Source organism: Hyperolius riggenbachi, chromosome 1 (assembly GCF_040937935.1).
Source record: "Hyperolius riggenbachi isolate aHypRig1 chromosome 1, aHypRig1.pri, whole genome shotgun sequence".
NCBI lineage: Eukaryota > Metazoa > Chordata > Amphibia > Anura > Hyperoliidae > Hyperolius > Hyperolius riggenbachi.
Genome location: NC_090646.1, coordinates 647165049 through 647190521, shown reverse-complemented (window position 1 = coordinate 647190521; position 25473 = coordinate 647165049). Strand labels below are relative to the sequence as shown.

The 25473-nt window shown below is 45.1% G+C and overlaps 1 protein-coding gene across 3 annotated transcripts in view; it reads right to left on the bottom strand.

Annotated features, from left to right (window-relative positions):
* Positions 1–25473, bottom strand: part of DYM (dymeclin) — a 467753-nt gene that overhangs the window by 196064 nt on the left and 246216 nt on the right. For 2 of the 3 annotated variants that reach the window (XM_068251379.1, XM_068251380.1), the window contains exon 14: positions 5695–5859. The exons of the other annotated variant lie outside the window; for it this stretch is intronic. In XM_068251379.1, the coding sequence (XP_068107480.1) occupies positions 5695–5859 (165 nt within the window). The remainder of the gene's footprint in view (positions 1–5694; positions 5860–25473) is intronic. 3 annotated transcript variants of the gene reach the window in all.

The following is a 25473-nucleotide window of genomic DNA, read 5'->3' as shown; positions in this document are numbered from 1 at the left end:
GATGAGCTTTCTATCTAATCGCAAACATGGCTCCTGCACCATTTTCAGACCGTTTGCGATTCAAAAGAAAAGATAGGAAAATCACTTAACGCTCGAAAAAGCGCTTTTAAAAGTGATTTTCCCATCGCTTTTAATGAATAAATACATTGTATTTGTTAATTTCCGGGGCAGGGAGTTCACTTCCTGACTGACATCAGGAAAAACAACGCTACACAAAATCGCTTTTCTAAGCGCAAATCGCTCTGAAAGCGCTTAGAAAAGCACTTTCAAAATCACTCAATAAATGGCGATTTATAATGTGAACAAGGCCTAAAAGTTATGAAATCCCCAAAACCAAAATCTCAGATCATTAGAATAATGTGAAAATGTTCAATATTCTAGGCTCAGAGTGTCACACTCTAATCGGCTAATTCATCCAAATCACCTGCAAAGGGTTCCCAGCTGGCTGAAGGTGTAATGGTTAAGGGCTCTGCCTCTGACACAGGAGACCAGGGTTAGAATCTCGGCTCTGCCTGTTCAGTAAGCCAGCACTAATTCAGTAGGAGACCTTTGGCAAGTCTCCCTTAGGCCTGGAACCCACTGAAATACGCAAACGCAAAACGCAACCGCTAGCGTTTTGTCTGAGCGGTTTGCAAGCGGATTCATGCGCGTTTTGGGTTGTGTTTTGCAACATTGTATTTTTTTCCCCAGCGGGTGCATAGCGTTTTGCGTTTTGCGTTTTTATCCTGATTGGTCCTGTGAATTATTTTTCATTTTGTTACAGTGTGCTGAACCGAAAAACACTAGCAGAACCGCTCAGTTTAGGTTTTGCTGAGCGTTTCTGCTAGCGGTTCAATACTTTACATTGAAGCGCTAACGCTCCCAAAATGCTGCATGTCCTGCGTTTGCGTTTCTGGGAAACGCAAACGCTCCTGTGGAAGTTGCCCCATCCATTAACATCAGCTGAGCGTTTTGGCAAAACGCTAGCGTATCGCAGCGCTGCCAAAATGCTCAAAAAAACGCTCTTGTGGGTTCCAGCCCTAACACTGCTACTGCCAATAGAGCGCGCCCTAGTGGCTGCTGCTCTGCTCTGGCGCTTTGAGTCCGCAAGGAGAAAAGCGCAATATAAATGTTATTTGTCTTGTCTTGTGTTTGTCTATTTCATATATTAGTTTCACCTTTTAAGTTGAATTACTGAAATAAATGGACTTTTGCACGATATTCTAATTTTTCAAGCATCACCTGTATATTCTCAATATTACTCCCTTTCCTATAAGTGACTTTATTTTGCGGATTTCTTTTGCCTTCATCAGAGCTGTTCACTTACTGATGATGTCATCATTATGCACCAGAGTGTTTCCACAGTCACATCAGCCTGTCATCTAAGAATAGAAAAAAAAAAAAACCAACTGACAGACAGGAGCAGTTTCTAAAGGTGCCCATACATCAGGTGATGTATGGGCAGGGCATAATGACCAACAAGACAGATATCTCTCTCTCTGATTGAATACAATAGGTGAGAGATCTATTGCCTGCCCATATACTGCACACACTGATTCACAATAGATTTCACCATGAAATGTTTCAGAAATCAGCCTAGCGCTAATGCAGCCTGCCCCCCCCCCTTCCTCCGCCCTAACCCCCTTGTCCAATGTGAGGGCTGTGCCACGCAACACGTGTACCACGTGGTGCGTGTGTGACGTCATACCCTGGTGTCACGTGGTACAAGCACTCACGGTAACGGGGGTGACGGCGTAGGATACTGGAAGTTACGCCAATGGGAGACAGGTGAGAATTAAAGCATGGGAAGGGAAGGGGGGCATTTTACAAATGGGGGGACAGCAGCAGGAGGGGGGGGGTGTTGGGTGTCGCGAGTGTCGGTCATCACCATATCCAACACCGTTACCGCCACGAACCCAATCAAGAGCTTTTGACCAATTTTGTACCATGACCAATCTATGCATTTGACCGATTTCCGTCAAAATCGATCGATTGGGAGGACATGTTGCGGCACAGAATTTTATCCGACTTGATAAAGTTATTGAATCTTATGGTCGATTGGCCCGCAAAACCGCTAGAGCTATGGACACCTTAATCCTTTTTCTTCTTTGCACAAGGGAGAATTTAACCCATATGGTTCAAATTTATAAAAGCAGGAAATTATGATAAAGCTTTCTAAAAAAAACAAAAAAAAACAGATAAGCTGAGGTCTGTACAGGACTTTTACAAATGGTAATCTGCACTTCTAGATAATCAGTCTGCATTCTTATTTAAACCTGTTTTTCTAAAGCAACATGCACTTCAAGAGACAGAGGATAAAGCTTCCCCCTCTATTTGTTCAGCTCTGTCCTCGTTACTGTGCCCGGGGTTGCTGGTAGCTGCTGCAGTTACAGTAAATGTGCTGGGAAAGGACCACATTGCCTCTCGGGCCGGAGATCCCAGTCACTCCACATTCATTACCTGACAGTGTGGCCTAAACATTGCTGCCCAGAAAAATGACTCCCCTTCTGCCTGTGCGGGGCCTTCTGCTTTCCATCCAGTATAACCTGCTCTATAGGCCACATCTATAGCTGGAAACAGTCCTGCTGCTGCTAGTCTAGTGTTCTGGGAACCCCTATTACTGAGATAAATTCCCAAACCCCTGTGCTGTGCGCCAAGATCTAGTCATGTGACCCAAGAAACCGGAGCTCCCCTTCAAGAACAACTAAACAAAAAGGCCAACAGCACAACTGCTTACAGCCACCATGCCCAGCAGTATAAACCATAAGGCATACCTTTGAAAATGAACTTTGTGAAGTGTGTAGCTTTCTTGCAGCTGTGCACCTATCCACAGCGGCTTAGAGCTCAGTTAATCCTAAAACTTTGTCAGTTTCAGGCCTCTTGCACACTACATGCGATTCTGATTTTTAATCGGTACTGCATGCTACGTTTGTTCTGCGCTTTTCTGCTTATTTTGATAAAATTGGAATCGCAAATCAGAATCGCAAATCGGAATTGCAGTGTGCAGGGGGCCTCAAATAGATAGAGGTAGAAATGGTAAAAGATTTAAGTAGCTCCAGCTTGCATTTAAAGTGATCCCAAGTTGAAAGGGATATGGAGGCTGCCCTAGTCATTTCCTTTTAAACAATACCAGTTACCTGGCAGTCCTGTTGATTTTCTGATAATAGCAGTTTCTGAGACACAACCCCGAAACAAGCATGTAGCCAATATGGTCAGAAACACCTGATCTGCTGCATGCTTGTTCAGGGTCTATGGCAAAAAAAGTATTCGACACACAGGATCAGAGACAGCCTGGCAACTGGGATTGTTTAAAATAAATATGGCAGCCTCCATATTACTCTCACCTCACGTTCCCGTTTTAACCATATATAGACTAGAATTGGGTCAATCAGTATTGGAAGGAAGTGTGTTCAAGATACATACAATTTGCATAATTCGCCCTCTCTGGCCAATGAGAATATAGATCAAGACTAGAGGTGACCAATAAGGATTGTCAACGAGATGCAAATTGTACATACAGGATTATGCAAATATACGCAGCTTGAAAATGGACCAATAGTTCGCTTGCAAGTTGCATACATTTGCATAATCCTGTATGACCGGTTTGCACCACATGTTCCATCCCCCATGACCAATAAGACGGTAATACTGAAGCATTGACGCTCTGCTCCTCAGCTCGACTGATTCAGTTTCAAGAGCCACGCCCTTTGCGTTACTTGCACCTCATTGGCCATCTCAAGTCCACTCTCCATCTCATGGAATTGGGAGGCCTGTGAAGATGTGGAGGTAATACAGAACACCTGCGTTACAAACAGGCATTTTACTCATCTCTTTTTCCATTCAGAACTTGTTTGCCTAGTGGGATAGATACATTATGATAGGATAAAAGCAGGCCACCTGCATGCTATGCTGGAGTCGGGGCCATCCAGCTATGGAATCCTTTTCAGCAATACATTTTTATCTTTGACATGACAGAAACGTCAACACTCGGGCAGTCAATGAGAGGTTAATCATTTGAAGCTGGTGCAAGTTTTATGTTCATTTTATGCTTGGAAATGGACATGGATCAAACAGTGGCTGATGATTTAAAGTGTACCTGAGATGAATGAATGCAAAAGTTTTATACCTGGGGCTTCCTCCAGCTCCCTCTTCAGCCTGATCCCTCCCTCGTCGTCGTCCTCCACCTCCTGGATCCTCCGCTACGGTGCCGGTAACTTCAGCCAGTCGGGGTCAGTTGGCGCAGTGCAGCTGTGCGCATTCTCTCGTTGCATTCCCACTGCCGGGAGCGTTCGGTGCGCAAGAACCCTCCCGGCCACTGGAGCGCGTGCGCACGGCCGGCCCGTATATGCGCAGCAAGCCCTGGTTCTCGAAGTTACCGGGAGCCATAGCGGAGGAATAAGGAAATGGAGGAAGATGACGAGGAAGCCCCAGGTATGTAGAAAACTTTTGCAGTCATTCATCGCCGGTTTACTTTAAATTAGTCCATGGCCTATAATAGAAAGTAAAATTGGCATCTACACTGAAATCATCAAAGGACCACTATCACAAAAAATTGTGAAATGTAAAACACACACCAATACATACACACACACACACACATATTGTATATATATATATATATATATATATATATATATATATATATATATATATATATATATATATATATATATATATATATATATATATATATATATTTTACGTCTCAGAGTAAAATGCACTACAAATGACCTTTTTCCTATGTTGCTGTCACTTACAGTAGGTAGTAAAAATCTGACAGATCTGAACAGATTTTGGACTTTTCCATCTCTTCATGGAAATTTCTCAGTATTACCTAGATTTTTTTTTTTTACAAAAGCACTCCCCTAAAGAGGATTCATATGAAGATGCTGGTCACCATACCTAATAATTAGCACTATTATGAAAGTTGAGCAACTGCCATTCAGTAAGTGCTTTTGTAAATAAAAAACTATCTGAGAATCACCCACAAGATGGACTAGTTCAAAACCTGTAAGTGGCAGCAACATAGAAAACAATTGTTTATTATGTATTTTACTCAAGTAGAAACACTGCATTTTACGTTTAAAAAAATTGAAACAATAATTGTCCTTTAAAGGAAACCTGAGATGGGACTAAAGGGTGTATTTTTATACTTCGCTGCGGCTTCCTTCAGCCCCATGAGGTGCGTGGGCTCCCTCACCATCCTCTCCGGTGACTGTGTTGTATTCGAACCATCCCCAGTAATTCGGGCGGTCGCGCTCTTCTGCGCCTGCGCAGGTCGGCTACATGCGTACCGCCCCATCTCGCTTCCACAGCCGGAAGTGTTCTGCGCCTGTGCAGTAGTACTGAGCAGGCTCAGAATACTCCCAGGGACAGGAGCGTGGTGGGGTTGTGCGCACGGACGAGCTGCAGAAGCACAGGAGCGCACGACTGGCCAGATTACCTGGGGGGATTCAAAGACAACAGAGTGGGCGGAAAGTACGAGGAGAGAGCACACGCATCTGATGGGGCTGGGGGAAGCCCCAGGTAAGTATAAATACAGCAAATAGTTACATCTCAGGTACCCTTTAAGTCTACCGCTGACCACCCCTTGATGGAAGCATTCTTGGTTAGCATGCACAGTGACATCACCAGCACGAAGGACACAGGTGGCCGGACACATGACACGGAGGGGACATGCAGCATGCAGGCAGGCAGCAATGAGAGATTAATAACCTGGAGGCATAGGAGCGCAGAATATGAGAGCACGTTAGAGACAAGAACTCCTCTCCATTGTCACTGAGAGTGGTGAAGCAGTGCTGGAGCGTGGAGCAGTGGGAGTGGGGGAAGTACAGTTTGTCCAGGACATACAAATATCTCCGCAAGTGGCGGCACGCAGAACTGTAAGAGAAGGAAAAGGGGAGCGAGAAAGGAGGGGGGGGGGGGGGGGGAGAAAGGGGAGGGGGAGCAGAAAGAGGAAAAATTTGCTTTGAGAAATCTGATATTATGTTATTTACAACAATGAAAGAGGTTCTTGTGTCTGCAATGCTTAGATGCCGCTAACTGGCACAGGCGGGACATTAAAGCGCAGGGCTGTCAGTGCAGAGTTGATGAGAAGCATGCGCTCCCATGCAATTACTGGAGCCGTCCTGCAGACTCGAGCGCTGAGGTCAGGGTTCACCCCTCATGTCTATGGGTCATCGTTATGGCACACGTTCAGACACAGATTGCTTTGAGGACCACTAACTCAAACAATTGCTAAACTTAAAATACACACATATAAAATGTACATTTCTCCTAGTGCAAACTGCACTATAAATTACTTTTGTGCTATGTTACTGTTACTTACAGTAGTTAGCCAAAGGCTGACAGATCAGACAGATTTTGGGCTAGTCCATCTCCTCATGGGGGATTCTCAGTATGGCCCAGTGCACACCATAAACCTCTAGCAGACCTGCTAGCGCTACAGGTTTTTGAAGCTGATTTTAAGAGCGATTCTAGGCATGTTTAGAGAGGTTTTCTAAACACGCCTAGCATTTTTTGGAGCGTTTTTGTGTAGCAGACTTCATATATTGTTACAGTAAAGCTGTTACTGAACAGATTCTGTAACAAAAACGCCTGGAAAACCGCTCTGACCTAGTGTTTTTCAGAGCGGTTTTCCACTTTCCTATACTTTAACATTGAGGCAGAAACGCCTCAGAAATCTAAAAAATACTGCAGCCCCCGAGTTTGCGTTTGTGGCAAAAGCGAGCTGCTCTGGTGCGCCCCATCCCATTCAATCTGATCAGCCAAGCGGTTTTCCCCCTGCAAGCGTTTTAAAAAACGCTCCAGAACACTCTGGTATGCACCAGCCCTATTACCTTTATGCTTTACAAAGGCTCAATCCTAAAGAGGATCTGCCCAAACAGGTTGGCCAGACCCTCTACTCCTTTGCACACTATTTTGACAGTTGGACTAAGCAAACCATCAAGTGCTTATGTAAACAGGAAATACCAGAGAACCCCCCACAAGGAGATAGGCTAGTCCAAAACCTGTCAGATTTTCACTAGCTACTGTAAGTGACAGAAACATAGGGAAAAAGTATTTTATAATGCATTTTACTCTATTTTTCATGATAATTGTCCTTAATGAATGAAATCCGTACATTATTGCTTAACCATTCCCATACCAGTAGTTTCTGCCCCCTTAAAGACTAGAGTCTGCTAGTACGGTAAAATGCTGCCGCCCGACGAATTGCCGCAATAATCCGCAGCTCCAATCAGTCACGCCGTTCCGTCCCCGCCGCAGGTCCTTACCTCTGCCGTCCCTATGACGGCAGAGCACTGTGCACCAGTCAGGAGCCGCTTTCATTGCCTCCTGCCGCTGTCAATCAATGTAAGCCAATGAAATCGCCTCCTGACCGGCTCAGAGAGCTTTGCCGTCAGAGAAACGGCAGGGCAAGTGTATTGCGGCGGGGAGAAAACGGTGCGATCGGCGTGACTGCGCGGCGGGATGATTGAAATCTACGTCCTGCATGTGGCAATGCTGACACTGAGCAGAGGCAACCAAACGTTCAATCTAGTTTGTAAATGTTTAAATATAAAATAAAACTATGGGATAGCTAAAAAAAAAAGTAATTTTTAGGAGTAGGAGGATAAATACAATTGTTTATCTCAGTTTATTTTCACCTCGAGTTCACTTTAATATCAAATTACTCATAAAAAAATACAGTTTTTGCAAAATAGGAGATCTTCACTCTGCTAACTCCCCCCTCCGAATTTACATTCACAGCACAATAGCTGACAAAAGCAATTCATTTCCTCTCTACTCATATATGTAACTAATAGGGGCTTGTTTTAAGGTGGCCACTAACGGTCCAATTTCTAGAGAAAAATCGTTCGAGCGATTAGAAATTCTGATCAGATTGGTTGTAAATAATCTCCATTGGTGGACACAATCGATTATGAACGAGTGAAAAAAGTGTCGTCCGAATGAATTTTCGTCGAACCAAAATTTGGATTTTCTTGTTGGTTGTGATAGATAGGAAGCAAAGATTGGTTCGTTGATGGTGTAGTGAACGGTGTATTACAATATTTCACTTCCGATCAGAATCTCTGATCGCTCGAATGATTTTTCGCTACAAATTGGACCGTTAGTAGCCAGCTTTAGACTAACTGGGTGAGAGCAGGTGTCTATCAGTTGCCAAGATTCTATGAATCGGTAATGTTTACAATACAACATGATGTGCCTGAATTATTTTCGCCGGAGTTCCTCTTTAATGCCCCATGCAGACTGGCCGTGTTGCGTCGCTCCGCGGTACTCTCTCCCGACGCAGCTCATCGCAAGGGATATGCAAGTCTATGGAGACATGTACTTTTGACACGATGCTATGCATGTACCCAAGTCGCCGTAATGCCGTCACAAAGGCTGCAGTGCATTACTACATGAGCCATGCTTACCTCAAGGATCATGCAGTAATGAAAGTCAATGGGTGACAAAGGCAGTGTGCACAATGGGAGCGCGGTGTGACACATATGCGCAGACCGGCGGGAATAATAATTTCCTAGATGCCCTTAGTTGCTAATAAGTTATATAAATTACGTATCGAGGAGGATCTGGTTTTTCATCATTTTAGGTGGTTTTATTTGCCTGGAGCCTCCTCCTCCTCCTCCATCCATCCATCCACTTATATAATCAAGTAGGGAATTGCAGATTTTCAAAACAGCTTACATACCATAGCTGGGATTTGAACCCATGACACAGTGTGTAGTAGGTCTCTGTCATACCCACTAGACCATGAACCACACTACATGCTAAAGCTGCCGGTAGCATAAACCATACTACCATTATGATCAATTCAATAGAAAAAGTAGCATGTTTAAGGATTTGTACTTTTTGAAAAGCATGCTTATATTCCATAGCTGGGATTTGAACCCAGGATGCAGTGGGTAGTAGGTATCTGTCTTACCCTCTAGACCATGAACCACACTACATGCTAAAGCTGGCCTAGCATAAACCATACTACCATTATGATCAGTTCAATAGAAAAAGTAGCATGTTTAAGGATTTGTACTTTTTGAAAAGCATGCTTATATTCCATAGCTGGGATTTGAACCCAGGATGCAGTGGGTAGTAGGTATCTGTCTTACCCTCTAGACCATGAACCACACTACATGCTAAAGCTGGCCTAGCATAAACCATACTACCATTATGATCAGTTCAATAGAAAAAGTAGCATGTTTAAGGATTTGTACTTTTTGAAAAGCATGCTTATATTCCATAGCTGGGATTTGAACCCAGGATGCAGTGGGTAGTAGGTATCTGTGAGAGAGAGAGAGAGAGAGAGAGAGAGAGAGAGAGAGAGAGAGATTTTTAAAATTTTTCCGACGGAATTCCGAATACGTCGGAATTCCGCGGAATAGCCCCGGAATACTGTCGGAATGAAACGGTAGCGGAATTTCGGGATGACGGAATGCAGAATTGTCTCGGAAACGGAAATAGGCTCTTCCGACCATGCCTGGTTAGAATCTGTTCAGTAAGCCAGCACCTATTCAGTAGGAGACCTTAGGCAAGGCTCCTTAACACTGCTACTGCCTATAGAGTGCATCCTAGTGGCTGCAGCTCTGGCGCTATGAGTCTGCCGGGAGAACAGCGCAATATAAATGTTGTCTTGTTTTATATATGTTTGATTTTGCAGATCTAATAAATATTGTTATAAATGTATATAAGAGGCAGTGCTGATGAGCCATTATTTCCTCTTTTCTGAATGCATTGCTTTCTCTATGGCACATGTTGCAGTGATTTGATTGGTGCAGAACATTTCCTGAGTTAGTGATAGGCACCAGAGCGTACCACAGGAGTAGAGGGTCCCCCCTACATAGAAGGTGCCAGATGTGCCAATCTGGCTTAGTCTGTAGCCCGGGGCGCCCCGTCTACCTCCACAGTCACTCGCAAACTGATACTTACACGCTTGTTGGCCGACATGCTCCGCAAATGTAACTCTGGAATGCCTGGCTCCTGCGTTCTTCCGTATACGGGCGATAATGCGAGTGATTGATCAGAAGTCACGGGACACAGTGGGTAGGAGAACCAGGGCCAACTAGACAGGTTATATTGCAAGGCACTCCGGGGGGTGAGAAAGCAGTACATGACAGAGGAATCTCGCAGGACGCACCCTGTTCTGTTTGAGTGTAGTGAAGGTTTGGGGATAATATAGGAATATGTGAGACCCCACCGTAGCTCGGTCTGCTTTGTGTGTCACGTTACACAATCAGTAGGAGTACTTTGCACTCTCGATGACCAACAGTCAAGCCAGAAGAATCTACGGGTCGCAAAGTCATGTGACGTTTCATATTCATTTATAGAATATTTAGTCAGTGTTTGCACATAGTAAAATCTTTCCTCTCCCTGATTTACATTCTGCCATTTATCACAGGTGGTGACATCTTAAGTATTGGCAGGTGATCTGTATGGAATGTTTGTTTACTAAGATCTAAAGCCAGTAAAATTATACCCAGAATGCTGCAGGGGAGGGGAATTCCGTATATGTAATCTGCCTAGACTATCCATCACTGGGAGGGCAGGGCTCCATTAGCCAGCAATTTTGCTTGAGCCATAGGGAAACATCAACATTACCTTGCACATCAGTTGTCCCTTCAGTTATAACTGACAGAAACTGATATGGTGAAAAAAGAGCCTAAGGCTTTCAGCTTTCTGAGAGACAATTCTCTCAGAAATATTGTCAGAACTGGAAGGATTTGTTGTCAGAAGAAAATGGTGAGCCTCTGAGAGGAACTGATGGCAAGGTAACTATGTAATGTTCATTTGCATGTGTTTATTCTAAATAATTTTACTCAGTGCAGGTTCACTATAAGGACTGTCTTGGGCAAGTATCATGTGTACAGAAGGCCCCGACATCCTCTGGCGATCCGGTATGCTGGACGCTGCTCTAATGTGCACGGTGCCCCCCTTCCATAGCAACACGTGTCGCTACCCTCTAGGCTAGCGAAGCATCTGCACAGCACTCGGGCCCTGTGCTTGCGATGAGAGTGAGTGCCAATCTCTGCAGGCGAATAGTACTTGTAGCTTTAGTTTGAACAGAAAGAAAAGTCTGAGCTGCCTTTACACCCCCACCTGTCCGTATGCCTAAGTGGGTGATTGTGACTCTGCCTAAAGACGATTTGGTAATGAATAATCCAGGAGTTTATCAATTTAATAAAAATGAACTGTGCTCAGAGCCGGATTTACCATGAGGCACTGTAGGCACATGCCTACAGGCGCCTGATTATCAAAAGGCGGCTCACTCCCTACCCTAGTACCTCCCTCTTTTCCTATGTAGAGTCCTGTTGAAAGTGTAAATGGGAGGTTACTCACCTAGCTCTCGGCATTCCACTGATGAGGAGATCTCCATTCACCTCTAGCTACTTAATACTGAGCTTCCTCCAGCTACCTAATACTCTGAGGCACCTCTAGCTACTTAGTATTAGGTAGCCAGAAGTACGCTCAATAATAAGGAGCAGCTTTAGGTTATCTTTGACGAGCAAGGTAGAAGTGACAGCTGAGCCAGCCAGCACACTTGCGGTGCGGTTCGGTGGGGTTTGTAGGTTCATGGAAGGCGGAGTCTAAGGTGCCAGGACATCTGTGCCTATAGGCTCCTGCAAGGTAAATCCGGGCCAGTCTGTGCTGGTCAGTGCCTATGCAGGACTAACATAACCCTGCCGGTCTTAAAGGACCACTATAGGAAAATAAGATTTGAAATACATACATGCAAATGTAGATTTCTACTGTAGTAAAATACACTATAAATGACATCTTTCCTATGTTGCGGTCACTAATGCCTAGCACACACCATACAATTTCCTGTCAGATTCTAACAATGAACTTCTAAAAGGTCCGATCAGGTTTCTGAAGGATTCTCTGATTGATTTTCTGCAGAAGTGATTGGAAAAATCTATCAGAAAAACGATTGAAAAACCTGAACAAAGATGCCGGAAATTATGGTTTCGACCCGTCGATCTGACAGGATATTGCATGGTGTGTACCAGGCATTACAGTAGGTAGTGAAAATCTGACAGACCTGACAGGTTGTGGACTAGTCCATCGGATTATGGAGGATTCTCAGTTATTTGTTGATTTAAAAAAAACACTGAACTCCAGTTACTCTGTTCACCTGGGAAAACTGTGTGCAAACAGGTAGGGAAGCTATCTTTGTATAGACCCTTTTCAGCGAGTGCGTTTGTAAAGAATACAGGAAATACTGAGAATCTCTCATGAGGAGATGGGATAGTCCAAAATCTGTCAGCTCTGTCAGCTTTTTACTACCTACTGTAAGGGACAGCAACATAGGAAAAAAATAATTTGTAGTTCGCTTTACTCTGGGAGAGATGTACATTATATACGTATATATTTTACTTTTTTTTTTTTTGAGATAGTGGTAATTGAATGATCTGTGTTGAAGGCTCCTCAGGCCCGGAAATGGTTAATGCTGGTTGCTAGACACGGGATGTAAATAAGGATAGAATGTGCTGAGTGCCGCTTAGCGGTGTTGGGCCGAGCGCTGGTCTGGGGAAGGCTTGGCATGGAGAGCGCGGCGGGCTCTAGGGACAGGATGAGTGTGGTTTGGAAAAGTCCCATTGCAAACAACGGCTTGTAGAGAGACTCGCATTTCACATGAAAGGCAATAGCAACCTGGTAACCTGGGAAGAAGTCTACACTAATCTCAAGAAGACAGTCCCTCATCAAAGCTGCTGAGTACAGAGCCCTCTGTTATTCCTCTCCCATTTTACAGAAGACGTGAAATGTGCCAGACGTACCCTGTAACACTATCTATGTTTATAATGGAAGACTAGTACAGGGGATCCTTTAACCTCCTTGGCGGTAATCCCGAGCCAGGCTCGTGGTGAAAAAAACATGCTGGGAACTGAAAACCTATGCCTGGCTCATATGAAATCTGGAAGCTCAAACCCCATCTTCTTCCAGTGCTCAAAGGCTCTCCCATCCCTCGGGGAGATCGCCGTTTGTCAGATGACAGACAGCAGTCTCACCATAGGGGTAGAGAACCACCCAGAGAACAGGAGGAAGAATTGCAGCACTGAATCCCAAGGAGGTGAGAGTCTGTGCAAGGCTACTGCAAATCTTTCTGGGGGTCTAAAACAGTGATATTTGTAACCCTGGCACTACAGCTGTGACAAAACTACAAATCCCATCATGCCTCTGCTTTCCCGAGATATGCTTAGAGCGGTCAGAGTATTGCAATGCCTCATGGGACTTGTAGTTTCACCACAGCTGAAGTGCCAAGGTTAGCAATCACTGGTCTAAAAGCACTTGAAAAAATGTGTACCACTTTTAACCCTAACATTTGGAATCAAATCATATCGCCAGAGATGTTAAACTTGCATATGCAGGGCTGTGGAGTCGGTACAAAAATCATCCGACTCGACTCCTCAGTTTATTGAGACCCCCGACCGACTCCGACTCCAGGTACCCAAAATTGCTCCGACTCCAACTCCACAGCCCCGTGCATGTGCAAAGTGAGGGTGCTGCTGCCAGAGGCTCTCACTCCAAAGATAGGTGACCAAGAACTACAACAATTCAATCTCAGCGCTGCCAAGCACCAGCAATAGGTTCAAACACCTCCAATCTAACGGTTCCTGCAGCCACGAAATGCTACAATATCAATTGTGGGACCTGTGCAACAGGGACGCAACAAATAAAATCATGCATAAAATGCACATTAAGTTGCTCAGTGCAATGTAGTCGGCTGTAGTTGTGCCCACTCTCCATTCCCGACTGGTTTCGGGCCTTGCACCATCCTCAGGATTCTCGGCACAAGGCCGAAACCGCTCGGAAACTGGAGAGTGGGCACAACTACAGCCGACTATCATCGCACTGAGCAACTTTATGTGCATCTTATGCACAATTTTTTTGTTGGGTGCCTGTTGCTGTTGGGTCATGTCTGTCTTCATAAGACCAAGGTGTGTGGAACAAAAGTACTTTAACAATGAAATGTCCCATGTGCTCATGACCTTGAGTCTGCAGGGCCTATACATATGTATACATGATAGAGGTACTGAAAAGTTGGGTGCAGTGTCCAGTTCTTTTTGCCAACACATCTACCAAGCCTATAATCATTCTCACTATCTGACTTGTGTCTAACTCAGATTCTTCCATACTAGAGTGCTTAACCCTTACTGGAACTATTCCTTCTAAGACTTCCCCAAAATGTTTTTAACCAAATCCTAGAATCTAACCGTAACTTGTTCCTTGCTTGATGCTTAACCTTAGTTTGGTTTGTGGGGGGCATCTGGTAATCTTGCACAGACAAAAATCCTTCTAGTGTGCCACCAGACCTTCAATACAATCTTGTTTTGCTATAAGGCTATAGTAACTACTTTGAAATGAGGCAATCTGTTTCAGTTCAATTGAACTGAATGCAGGTTGCCCCTTTTCAAAGTAGTTACCAGTACTACTGTATATCCTTACAACAAACCATGATGCCCAACCTTAGTTCATCATTCATCTATTATATTACCATATCTAGATGTGGCGCTTTAACCGATAAACCTTTCATAACACTACACTGATGCAAGCACACTCCAAGATTAATGCTAACTTCTACTAAAACCTTCCTGACCTTCTCAGCCTAGAAATGTTTGATACGCGGCGATGATGGGCAGATCCACCAAGAGAGAGATCTCTCCATGATCGAATGCGATCGAAGAGAGATGTTGGCTGCCCATACACCACAGGGCGATTTCCGATCGATTTCAGCATGATATCTCTTGGGAATCGGCCTGGTGACACCGCAACCATCGCCTTGATCCCCCCACCACCCCAATGTAAAAAGTTCCCACAGCCCATCACCCCCCCCCCCCCTTTTGCAGTATACATTACTTGTCCATGTCCGCTGCTGGCTATATCCGGATGAGGTTTCTGGAATATACGTGGGCACATGTGACGTCATATACACGCCCACATTACGCCAGCAACCACATGTGGCACGTATATGAGGAAGGAGCCTGGAGTCAGCAGTGGACAGCGACAGGTAGAGTATACTGCACCAGGCACACATTTTACATTAGGGGGGTCGGCGCCAGGGTGTTCAATTTTGGTCAAAAATTGGTTGCATCGTCAATTGGGCATGTTCTTGGTGGCACAGATTTTCATCCGATTATAATAATCGAATCAGATGGTCAAGCGGCCCCCAATTCATTTGATACATAGCCACCTTTACCTTTAGGTCTACTGATAGGAGCAACAATATGAGGTTTACTTACAGCCATCATCATCAAGTTCCTGTCAACTCATAACCTGTCCATGGTCTACACATGGTTACCGCCTAATGTTCCACACCAGTGATTCAGGGCGACCACACACACAAAGTGCAAGCCTAAGGACACCACAAGGTCCAAAGAGCCAGTACATAAATATAACATGTAGTGTTGCATATAGCCACCACTACATGGTTTCCTCAAAGGTCTCCCTAGACTTACCTATGAACCTTCTCCAACTGTTCTGAGACATAATTACCAGGAACACATGTCCTAATGCAAGTAATGCATGTCCCAGCTGCAAGTCATCAATTCTTCAATGGCAAATATTTCATAGTGTAATGCTGAATAACCACTGGAACAGCATGAAGATCATAATCCACAGCCCAAGCTATAGCTCCAAATAATTGTATTCCCCAAACCACCATCAAGCCCCAGACTAAAAAACATTTGGAGAAGCCAGGAAACGAAACGTTTGGAAAATGCTCTGCCAGGCCACAAGAATGCCTCCATTGAATATGGCCTATTACAGAAATATTGAAAACGGGCCACTGATGGTGGCAAGGGACTTCCCTCAAAGCTCCATTGTTCTGGTCATGGGAGGTTCCTGAGAACAATGGAGCCACCATGATCACAAAAGTACAGTTCAGTTCACAGTGAAACAGTGAAAGGAAAAGTAACCACATCTGAGTGTTCTACATCCAAGAAAGATCGGCAAAGAGATCAGTACTGGTCCATAAAGCACTGATGACCTGCTTTAGCCATTTTTTTGCTTACTGTCCCAGTGCTGGTTGTTTCACAGACTGACGGAACAAATCAAAGCTTGGAATGGTACTCACACCCCCATAATCTTAGGTCAGAAGGATCTAATAACTTGGTCTCCCCCAGAGTTCAGAGTACAAGTTACTTCGGTGTGGGCAGCTTGGCGCAGGGTGAGTCGAATGATGGATCTCCCTGCTGCTGGTAAATTCCCTGGCGGCGTTACATACTATTCCCCCTCCCAGTTCTTACAAGGTGGAATTGTAAGTTGGAAGGCGTAATTCCCAAATAATCATTACGTGGGGCGCGCAGCATAACATTGCAGCTATGGCGGCGCCCAGCCTCAGCACTGTACGCCAAAATGAACTGCCTCACCAGAGTCCACCTCAAAACCTTTGGAGACAGAAACTTCTGTCATGCTGCCCCTACACTTTGGAACGACCTGCCACACCCAATCAGGACATCTCCATCCCTGGATACATTTAAGTCCGAACTGAAAAGCCACCTGTTTAGTCTGGCATTTATGAACACCTATCTCTGTAACACAGTCCAGCCTGCAACCCTGTATTGATCGGAGACAAATGTATGTGATTGCTTTGAGTCCTATGGGAGAAAAGCGCTTTACTAATGTTTTTGTATTGTATTAGCTTGTTCTGTTAAGATCTATATAACCTCCTAAACTCCAGCCAACAAAGTCACTACGAACACCTCAAAATTTTCCTTGGCGAACATGGTCTTTTATGATGAGCTTGTTTGAAAATCTATGTGTACAAAGAGTCATTTGATGTCGCTAGGCTACTCTTCAGAGATCAGGTAAGTTGTATCGCGCATGTGCAAAGGAGCCGTTTGGCGCGACTGAGCCAGATACCCGGGGCCGATTGCGGCGGAACGGAGGCACCCCGGGAGGACGGCGAGGGACGCATCTGTGCTCAAGGGGCTGGAGGAAGCCCTGGGTGGGCATAAAATCTTTATTTCCACATCTCAGGTACACTTTAAAGGGACTCAGAGCCGATCGTAATAAAAAGATTTATACATACCTGGGGCTTCCTCCAGCCCCCTCCGCTCCGATCGCTCACACGCCGCCCTCCCCTGTCTGCAGCTTTGGGAACCGGGTCCCATCACTGCCATCAGTCGGCTCCAGTCTACGCACGAGAAGTGCACCCTCTACATATCTCTCTAGCAGCTGCTGGAGAGATACGCAAAGAGCGCACTTCTCTTACATCAATCTGAAGCCGACTAACGGAAGTGCGGTGACCCGGTTCCATGAGCTGCGGGCAGCAGAGGACGGCAGCGTGGGAGCGGATGGGGCTGGAGGAAGCCCCAGGTATGTATAAATCTTTTTATTACTATCTGCTCTGTGTGTTTCATACATTTTGTACACAGGAAAGACAGGATGCCACAGATGACAACACTGGGGTGAAGATAGAGGGATATTTCTCTTCCTTGCTCCATTCGCCGGGTATTCACCTAGAAATACTGTAAACATTTTGTAATAATAAAAAGGGTAATTGCACTTCAGGCTGGTTTGCTTGGAATACTGCAGAACAGAAGTTTGCTTTCTTAGAGTGGAAGGTATTTAAGATTATTCAGGTCGGAGTGAGCTCTGAGGTATCCCACAATGCATCTCTGCTGAATATGCAAATAATCCATTTGTTGTCCCTGTAAGCTAAACACACCTCCCAAACCCTTGGAATGCAATGATGTGTCAGCTTGTTAGTTGTATAGAGCCACAATAATGCAACATGCATACAGACTGTTTTGGACTGATTGAGCCTCATCAGTGCATGGCATGGATTAATAGGGCTCTATGGAGTAGGACTTTAAACATTCAGAGTAACAGATTACCCAACAAGCTCCATGGTGAACCAGAACTATAAGAATAATTGCAAATACCTTCAGTTTTAAAGGGACACTGAGCAGTACATAAAATCAGGCAAATGAGCTTACCTGGGGCTTCCTCCAGCCCCTGGTAGTTGATGAAGTCCCTCAACGGCCTCCAGGCTCCTTCCGTTTAGCCCACAGCGGCTCCGTTAGAGCGGTGACTTTGGCCAAAGACCGGAGGATGCCAAAGCAACTTTATCAGTAAGTTCATTTGCCTGATTTTATGTATTGCTCAGGTTTCCTTTAAGAAGGCAAACTTCTATTTTGCGTAGCATTTTAGTAAATAGCCCTTACATACTCCTGGTTCACCATAAGCTTGCTGGGCAATCTGTAACTCTTCGAATATTGCAAATTGTCTCGTTTGAAGTTCCTCCCCATGGCACATGGCCAATGCAATATTCCAATAGAAGAGCACAGCAGTCTCAAAATGTCCAGTGAATTTATGATAAGTGGCCAACTTGCAGACATTTCCCAGGATGCACTGTGTGACGTCCCCCTGCTCTGCAGTGATGCCTTCTCTAAGGCTCTGCTGCAAAGCCTGCTATCTGCTGTGTGGGTGACGTTATAGAGAAGTAACGTCAGGAAATGGTTAAGTCCGGGGAGCCGCAGACAGCATGTGACACGGCTAGGAAATGTTTAACAAATATGTCTCACCACTGAATTACCTCCTATTAAAAATCTGCAGACAAGCGGCTAGAGTCGGGGTTAAGCCTTCTTCCTGTTTTCTAGTCCTGTAACGGCAGGTCGTGTTTCTGTACATCCTCACTGTAACAAAACAGCCCTGACACCCAACAAACATGACTGCCCGGGCTGGCACTGAAGCTCTGAGCAGCCAAACACACATGTACACCCTTTACTGGAAATCAGCAACAATGTATGCCAGCGACCACTCCAAGTACCTTTAATTACAGCGAGAAGTTCAGGTCATGTGATCCTGTCTGGCAGTAGCACATTACACATCCACTGGTTTATGAACTGTACATTTTTATTTATTTTATGTATTTAAGTATTTATACAGCGCCAACATCTTCCGCATTGCTGTACATAGTATATTGTCTTGTCACTAAGGGCCCTTTTACACTTAATCAATTGCTCTCAGTTAAAACGGAAAGAAAACTGATTTTCAAAGTAATGCCCATGTTTTCCTATGGCACCTTTCACACTTAACACGTTTTAAAGAGACACTGAAGCAAGAATAAATCTCGCTTCAGTGCTTCTATTCAGCAGGGGCATGTGTGCCCCTGCTAAACCGCCACTATCCTGCGGCTAAACGGGGGTCCCTTACCCCCCAAATCCCCCCCTGCAAAATCAACGACCAACTTGGTCGTAGATTTTGCTGCTGTTGAGGCAGGGCTAACGGCTGCAGCCCTGCCTCTCAGCGCCGCCTATCAGCGGCGCATCGCCGCCCCTCTCAGTGAAGGAAGACTGAGAGGGGCAGGGGAGAGGCGGAGATACGCGCTGACAGACGCGCGTGAGGCAGGGCTGCGGCCATTAGCCATGCCTCAATGCGGAAGAGATCCCCTGCTGCACGGAGGGGATTTGGGAGGTAAGGGACCCCCATTTAGCCGCGGGATAGCGGCGTTTTAGCAGGGGCACACGTGCCCCTGCTGAATATAAGCACTGAAGCAAGATTTATTCTCGCTTCAGTGTCTCTTTAACTGAAATAATCTTCCCAATGCACTGCTATGGAAAAAACGCATACCAACACGCACTAATGCATACCATCTGATTAAGTGTAAACGGGGCCTTACTGTCCCTCAGAGGGGCTCACAATCTAATCCCTACCATATGTCTATGTATAGGATTGGTGCAGGTCTCTGGAGGTCCCTTCACAATGGGAGTGGAGATCCTTCGGCCTGTAGAAAGGGGGAGAGACCGGGAGCCCAATAGTGTAGTAATGTCTGGTCTTAAACGGTGGGGGATTGTGGGTAATTTATACTCACAAGGATGGGTTGCAGTCCTGCAACCACCATATAGGCATGTGGGGAAAAATGTTCCCGCTCGGCATCCCGCAACAGGGTGGTCGCTCTCCTCCTGACAGCTTTTCCACTGGTATGATGGATATACAAGTGGGAAGTGCTAGCACCCCTTTTGGGGGTGTGGGTAACAACTGTTGAAAAGGTTTGGGGAGGTGCCCAGATTTTCTACTAATGGGTCTGAGTATATTACTGTACGGTATTATAAAGAGGTGTCTTACCTCCAAAGAAGACTCACTCGAGTATAACGTAAGGAGTCTTTACTATCAAGTGGTTAGTTGTAGACAACGCATTTCACGGGTCTCAGCCTGCTTCCTTAGGTCAGTACAAACAAGTAACCTTAAATAGAAGTCGTGTTGGGCAAGGGCGCATTTCAGATCTAAAAGGCACCCTTGCCTCACACGACTTCTATTTAAGATTACTTGTTTGTACTGACCTGAGGAAGCGGGTGGAGACCTGGGAAACGCGTTGTCTACAATTAACCACTTCCTTACGTTATATTCGAGTGAGTCTTCTTTGGAGGTAAGACACCTCTTTTTATAATACCGTACAGTAATATACTAGTAGAAAATCTGGGCGCCTCCCCAAACCTTTTTAACATATGTCTATGTATGTATCGTGTAGTGTAGTGCATGTATCATAGTCTAGGGCCAATTTAGGGGGAAGCTAATTAACTTATCTGTATGTTTTTGGGATGCGGGAGGAAACTGGAGTGCCCGGAGGAAACATAATATGACACGCAAAGAACATACAAACTGCTTGCAGATGTTGACCTGGCTGGGATTCGAACCGGGGACCCGGCGCTGCAAGGTGAGAGTGCTAACCACTACACCACTGTGCTGCAGCGTGCTACATCAAGGATAATTAACCCTACATGCAACTGGGAGGGGCGAGACTGCTCTCTCCAAGGCCACAGGTGTCAAACAAGGGCCGGAAGCCAAATGTGGCCCTCCATGCCATTTTGTGTGGCCCTCGAGAACTTCAAATGTGCATCATTATAAGCATCAAACGAACAACAGCACGCTGCCTTCCCATCCGGAGGATGACCATGCTTTTGGTTAAAACATTTTCAGTTTAAGCCCAGGTGCAGCAACAACCCACAGGACCCCTCCTTGGATACAATGCCCCCACCCCAGGGGGTGGTAAAACACACACACACCAAAAAAACCTTTACCCCGACACCATCTCCCTACAGAGTAGGGAAAAGTGGTTTCCCAGGACCTTCCACAGTCACTATAGTTACGCCACTTAAAGGATACCCGAAGTGACATGTGACATGATGAGATAGACATGTGTATGTACAGTGTGTAGCACACAAATAACTATGCTGTGTTCCTTTTTTACTTTCTCTGCCTGAAAGAGTTAAATATGGTATGTAAGTGTCTGACTCAGTCCTGACTCAGACAGGAAGTGACTACAGTGTGACCCTCACTGATAAGAAATTCCCCTTTTTATCGCTTTCTTGCTCTCAGAAGCCATTTTCTGCTAGGCAAGTGTTTTATAGTTGGAATTTCTTATCAGTGAGGATCACACTGTAGTCACTTCCTGTGAGTCAGGACTGAGTCCGCCACTTACATACCTGATATTTAACTCTTTCAGGCAGAGAAAGAAAAAAAGGAACACCGCCTAGTTATTAGTGTGCTAGGCACTGTACATACACGTCTATCTCATGTCACATGTCACCTCGGGGATCCTTTAATTTGAGACTGTTCAATAAATGTTAAATCTTAATAAACAATGCGGCCCGCAACTTAAGACTTTGTTTTATATGTTGTCCCCCTACTTGAATGAGTTTGACATGGAAATGGATCTCAGAATAGAACAGCCTCATCAATACATTTCTGGTGCACATTCTGATTTTTTTAGTAGGTGAAAAAGATCAGGACTAATTAGCTCCAAGGGCAAGTTAGCATCTGTGATTTCAGTTAACTCTTTAAAGCACAGTGTCCTCCCCCCCCCCCTTTTCTGCTAATGTGTGCAGTAAAATAATGACATCAGTCCTTATTTGCCTGAAACTTCTGCAGTAGGGCAGGCCTCTGCTAAACTCTGAAATGTAAAAAAGTAGAGGTAAAATTGATGGGTTTTTTATTAATGAACCACATTGCTGGCGTGCATATTTAATGTGCTATTGAGACACCCTGGGTGCTAAAAATTGTGCTTGGTTCACTTTAAAGAGAATCTGAACTGAAAATAAAAAGTCAAAATCACCATACACAGGTCATACTTACCTCCTGTGTAGTCTACTCCTCAATCTCTTTCTCCTCTCCTGCGTCCCATTTGTTCACTGTGATCAATGGAATTCTCCGTCCTCCATTTTAAAAATGGCCATTACCCCATAACAGCTTCCTGGTCAGCACACCGTTAAACTGTAATATCGCTCACTTGAGCCATAGGGAAACATGGACATTACCTTGCACATTCAGTTGTAACTGGCAGCTGCTGATATATAACTGACAGCAACTGGTATATTTCAGGTCTGTCAAAATATTGTCAGAACTGGAAGGGATCGCTGTAAGAAGAAAATGGTGAGCTCCTTAGAGGAACTGATGGTGAGGTAAGTATGTAATATTCATTTGCAGCTACGTCATGTGTTTATTTTAAATAATTTTACTCGCTTCAGGTTCCCTTTAACAGATCCTGCAGGGATTGGCTTTCAAGCGGGAAAGCAGAGTTGCGCTACTACAAATATATAGTTTGTCTTAGTGCTGTATTAAGAATTTTTAAAAAAAGGGCTTTAGGGAGCCAAAACACGTTTCAACACGATGCAGCACTTCCAGATCAAAGGAAACTTAATGGGGCGAGTTGTATACGCTCCAATTTTCCGAGCGAGATCTGACTAATTTTCTCTTAGACTTCTAAACAGTGTGTTTACTGAGGGCGGGAGGTGTCTTCCTCCGCTGTCTCCTGACCTGGCACAGAAAGCCTCTGCACAGCAGGCAGACAGATAGTGCCACCTTACCATGCAGCGGAAGCTGATCAGCTTAGAAGATTTCTGAGGGCACCAGCGGGTCAACGGGACGCTAATGCTGCCAGGAGACGTCTGGCTGTGTGTTTCTTCCTATGGACGAGGACGGCGAGTACCGAGAGGCATTGGGGGAGGGGGGGTTAATCCGCTCCTGGTGACAACGGACGTGCCGTGCCATTTATGATCCTGCAGCTTTCACTCGCAGGAAAATAAATACATTCTAAACATCCTAATCAGACGGGACATTTGCAAGTCAGCCATGCTGTCTCTGCCCTTGTACAGACGGCCAATTGTCCTCGGTAATGCCATGTCCTGCTCTGTTCATCCGCAGAGAATGGAGACACTGGGCCCTTTATCTGAAACACCTCGGGTGTAGAGAATGCGCAAGGAACACAAGACCGTGTGCCAGCTTGGTATTGACTTACAGTCGGCACGACTTGCACGCCGAGGGGGAGAAGAGGATGTACCGCCAGGATGACTTTCCGATTGCCGCTTCTGCCAAAAACGGCTGTCTGCTCTCAGGGGAACTACAAGTCTGGCTGTGCCAAGACAAGCTGGAACTTGTGGTCCAACAATACTCGTAAAGCCTCACTTAAAGGACAACTGAAGTGAGAGGGATATGGAGGCGGCCATATTAATTAATACATGTTACCTGGCAGCCCTGCTGATCTCTTTGGCTGCAGTAGTGCCTGAAGCACACACCTGCAACAAGCATGCAGCTAACGCAGTCAGACTTCAGTCAGAGCACATGACCTGCATGCTAGCTCAGGTACCAACTCCACCACCATATGTCTCCCCAGCCACTTCCTGCTCTGCTACAGCTGCACTACTCTACTCTGCTCTGCTCCTGCTGAATACTCCATATGTCTCCCAGCCACTTCCTGCTCTGCTACAATTGCCCTACTCTGCTGTTGAAAATACTCTAATGCAGGGGTAAAGAACCTTTTTGGCTGAGAGCGCCATAAACACCACATATTTTAAAATGTAATTCTGTGAGAGCCATACAGTAGGTTTCAAACTGGCACAGTGCGCATGCACAGCAGAGGGCTCACGTCCCTGTTGCTATGGTGATGGGTACACAGTTGATCCGCTGGGCGGCGGAAGTGTCAGACACGTCTTCAGCTTCTCTTGGGTTTCAGCAACATCAGCAATTTCCCCGAGAGCCAGACAGGAGAAATACCCACTAACAGCTTGTACAATTAGCTAGCTGACTTGGGGGTTGATTCACTTTGCAGGACGAGATCCCTGCACTTTGGCCCAATAGGCTGCCTGTCAAGTGACAGGCAGCCTATTGGGCCAAAGTGCAGGGATCCTGTCCTGCAAAGTCACTGGACCTTATGGGGTCCAGAGTGGGATTATTGGAGAAGCCATTAGTTTTGGGGGAGTGCGAGTAAGTTAGCAGTAGCTACAGCAATAATGTGCCTACTTTGAAAATGTTACTTGCGCTGCCACACTAAGCTGTGCTGCTTGATCAGCGTAGCTTAGTGAATCAACCCCTAACTGATTTGTATGTGAGCCAGATGTAGCCATCAAAAGAGCCACATCTGGCTCCCGAGCCATAGGTTCCCTCCCTCTGCTCTAATGCTAGGAACACACGATGCGTTTTTTCGGTCGATTTTCTGCTCAATCGATTTTCAATTCAAATTCATTTCTCCACCTGATTCTCTTAACTTTTCTTATCAATTTTATTCACTTCTATGAGAAATCGACCAGAAAAACGATAATATCGGAGATGACAGAAATTATCTATCGAACCATCTATCGAACACAAAATTATATGGTATGTTCCTAGTATAAGTCTACCTTCATATGTCTTCCCAGCTTCTTCCCGTTCTGATGCTACTGCACTACTCCAATCCGCTCCTGCTAAAAATTACAACTCCACCTTTAAAGAGAACCTGTACTGAGTAAAAATATTTAAAACAAACACATGAGGTAACTTCAAATGAACATTACATAGTTACCTTGCCATCAGTTCCTCTCAGAAGCTCACCATTTTCTTCTGACAATAATCCCATCCAGTTCTGACAATATTTTGTCAGATCTGAAATATATCAGTTGCTGTCAGTAAAATATCAGTTGCTGTCAGTTATAGCTGAGAGGAAAACTGATGTACCAGGTAATGTCCATGTTTCCCTATGGCTCAAGTGGGCGATGTTAGTTTAACTGTGTGCTGACCAGAAAGCTGTTATGGGTAATGGCCATTTTCAAAATGGAGGACGGAAAATTCCCTTGATCACAGTGAACAAACAGGACGCGGGACAGGAGAAAGACACTGAGGAGTAGACTACATGGAAGGTAAGTATGTCTTGTGTATGGTTATTTTGACTTCTTAATTTTCAGTTCAGGTTTTCTTTAATTGCATTCCCTGCCTCTTCCTGTCTTGTTCCACTCTAAATACTCTTCCTCCAACTTTATACTGTATAGGTCTTCCCAACCACTTCCTGCTCTGCTACTGCTGCTCTACTCTGCTCCCGATAAAACACTCCAACTCCACCTTCAATTCAATCACGGTTCATCAAAAGACATAACAAAAGGTCTATTAAATTTTCTACACAACAATTTTATCAAGAAATGAAACAATTTACTTGTACGGTGTTTTGTCACCTTAACTTTTCACCATCATAGCCAAAACTAAAATGATTCATTTGTGCTGGAGTTGCACTTCTTTTCACCCAGCAACCTA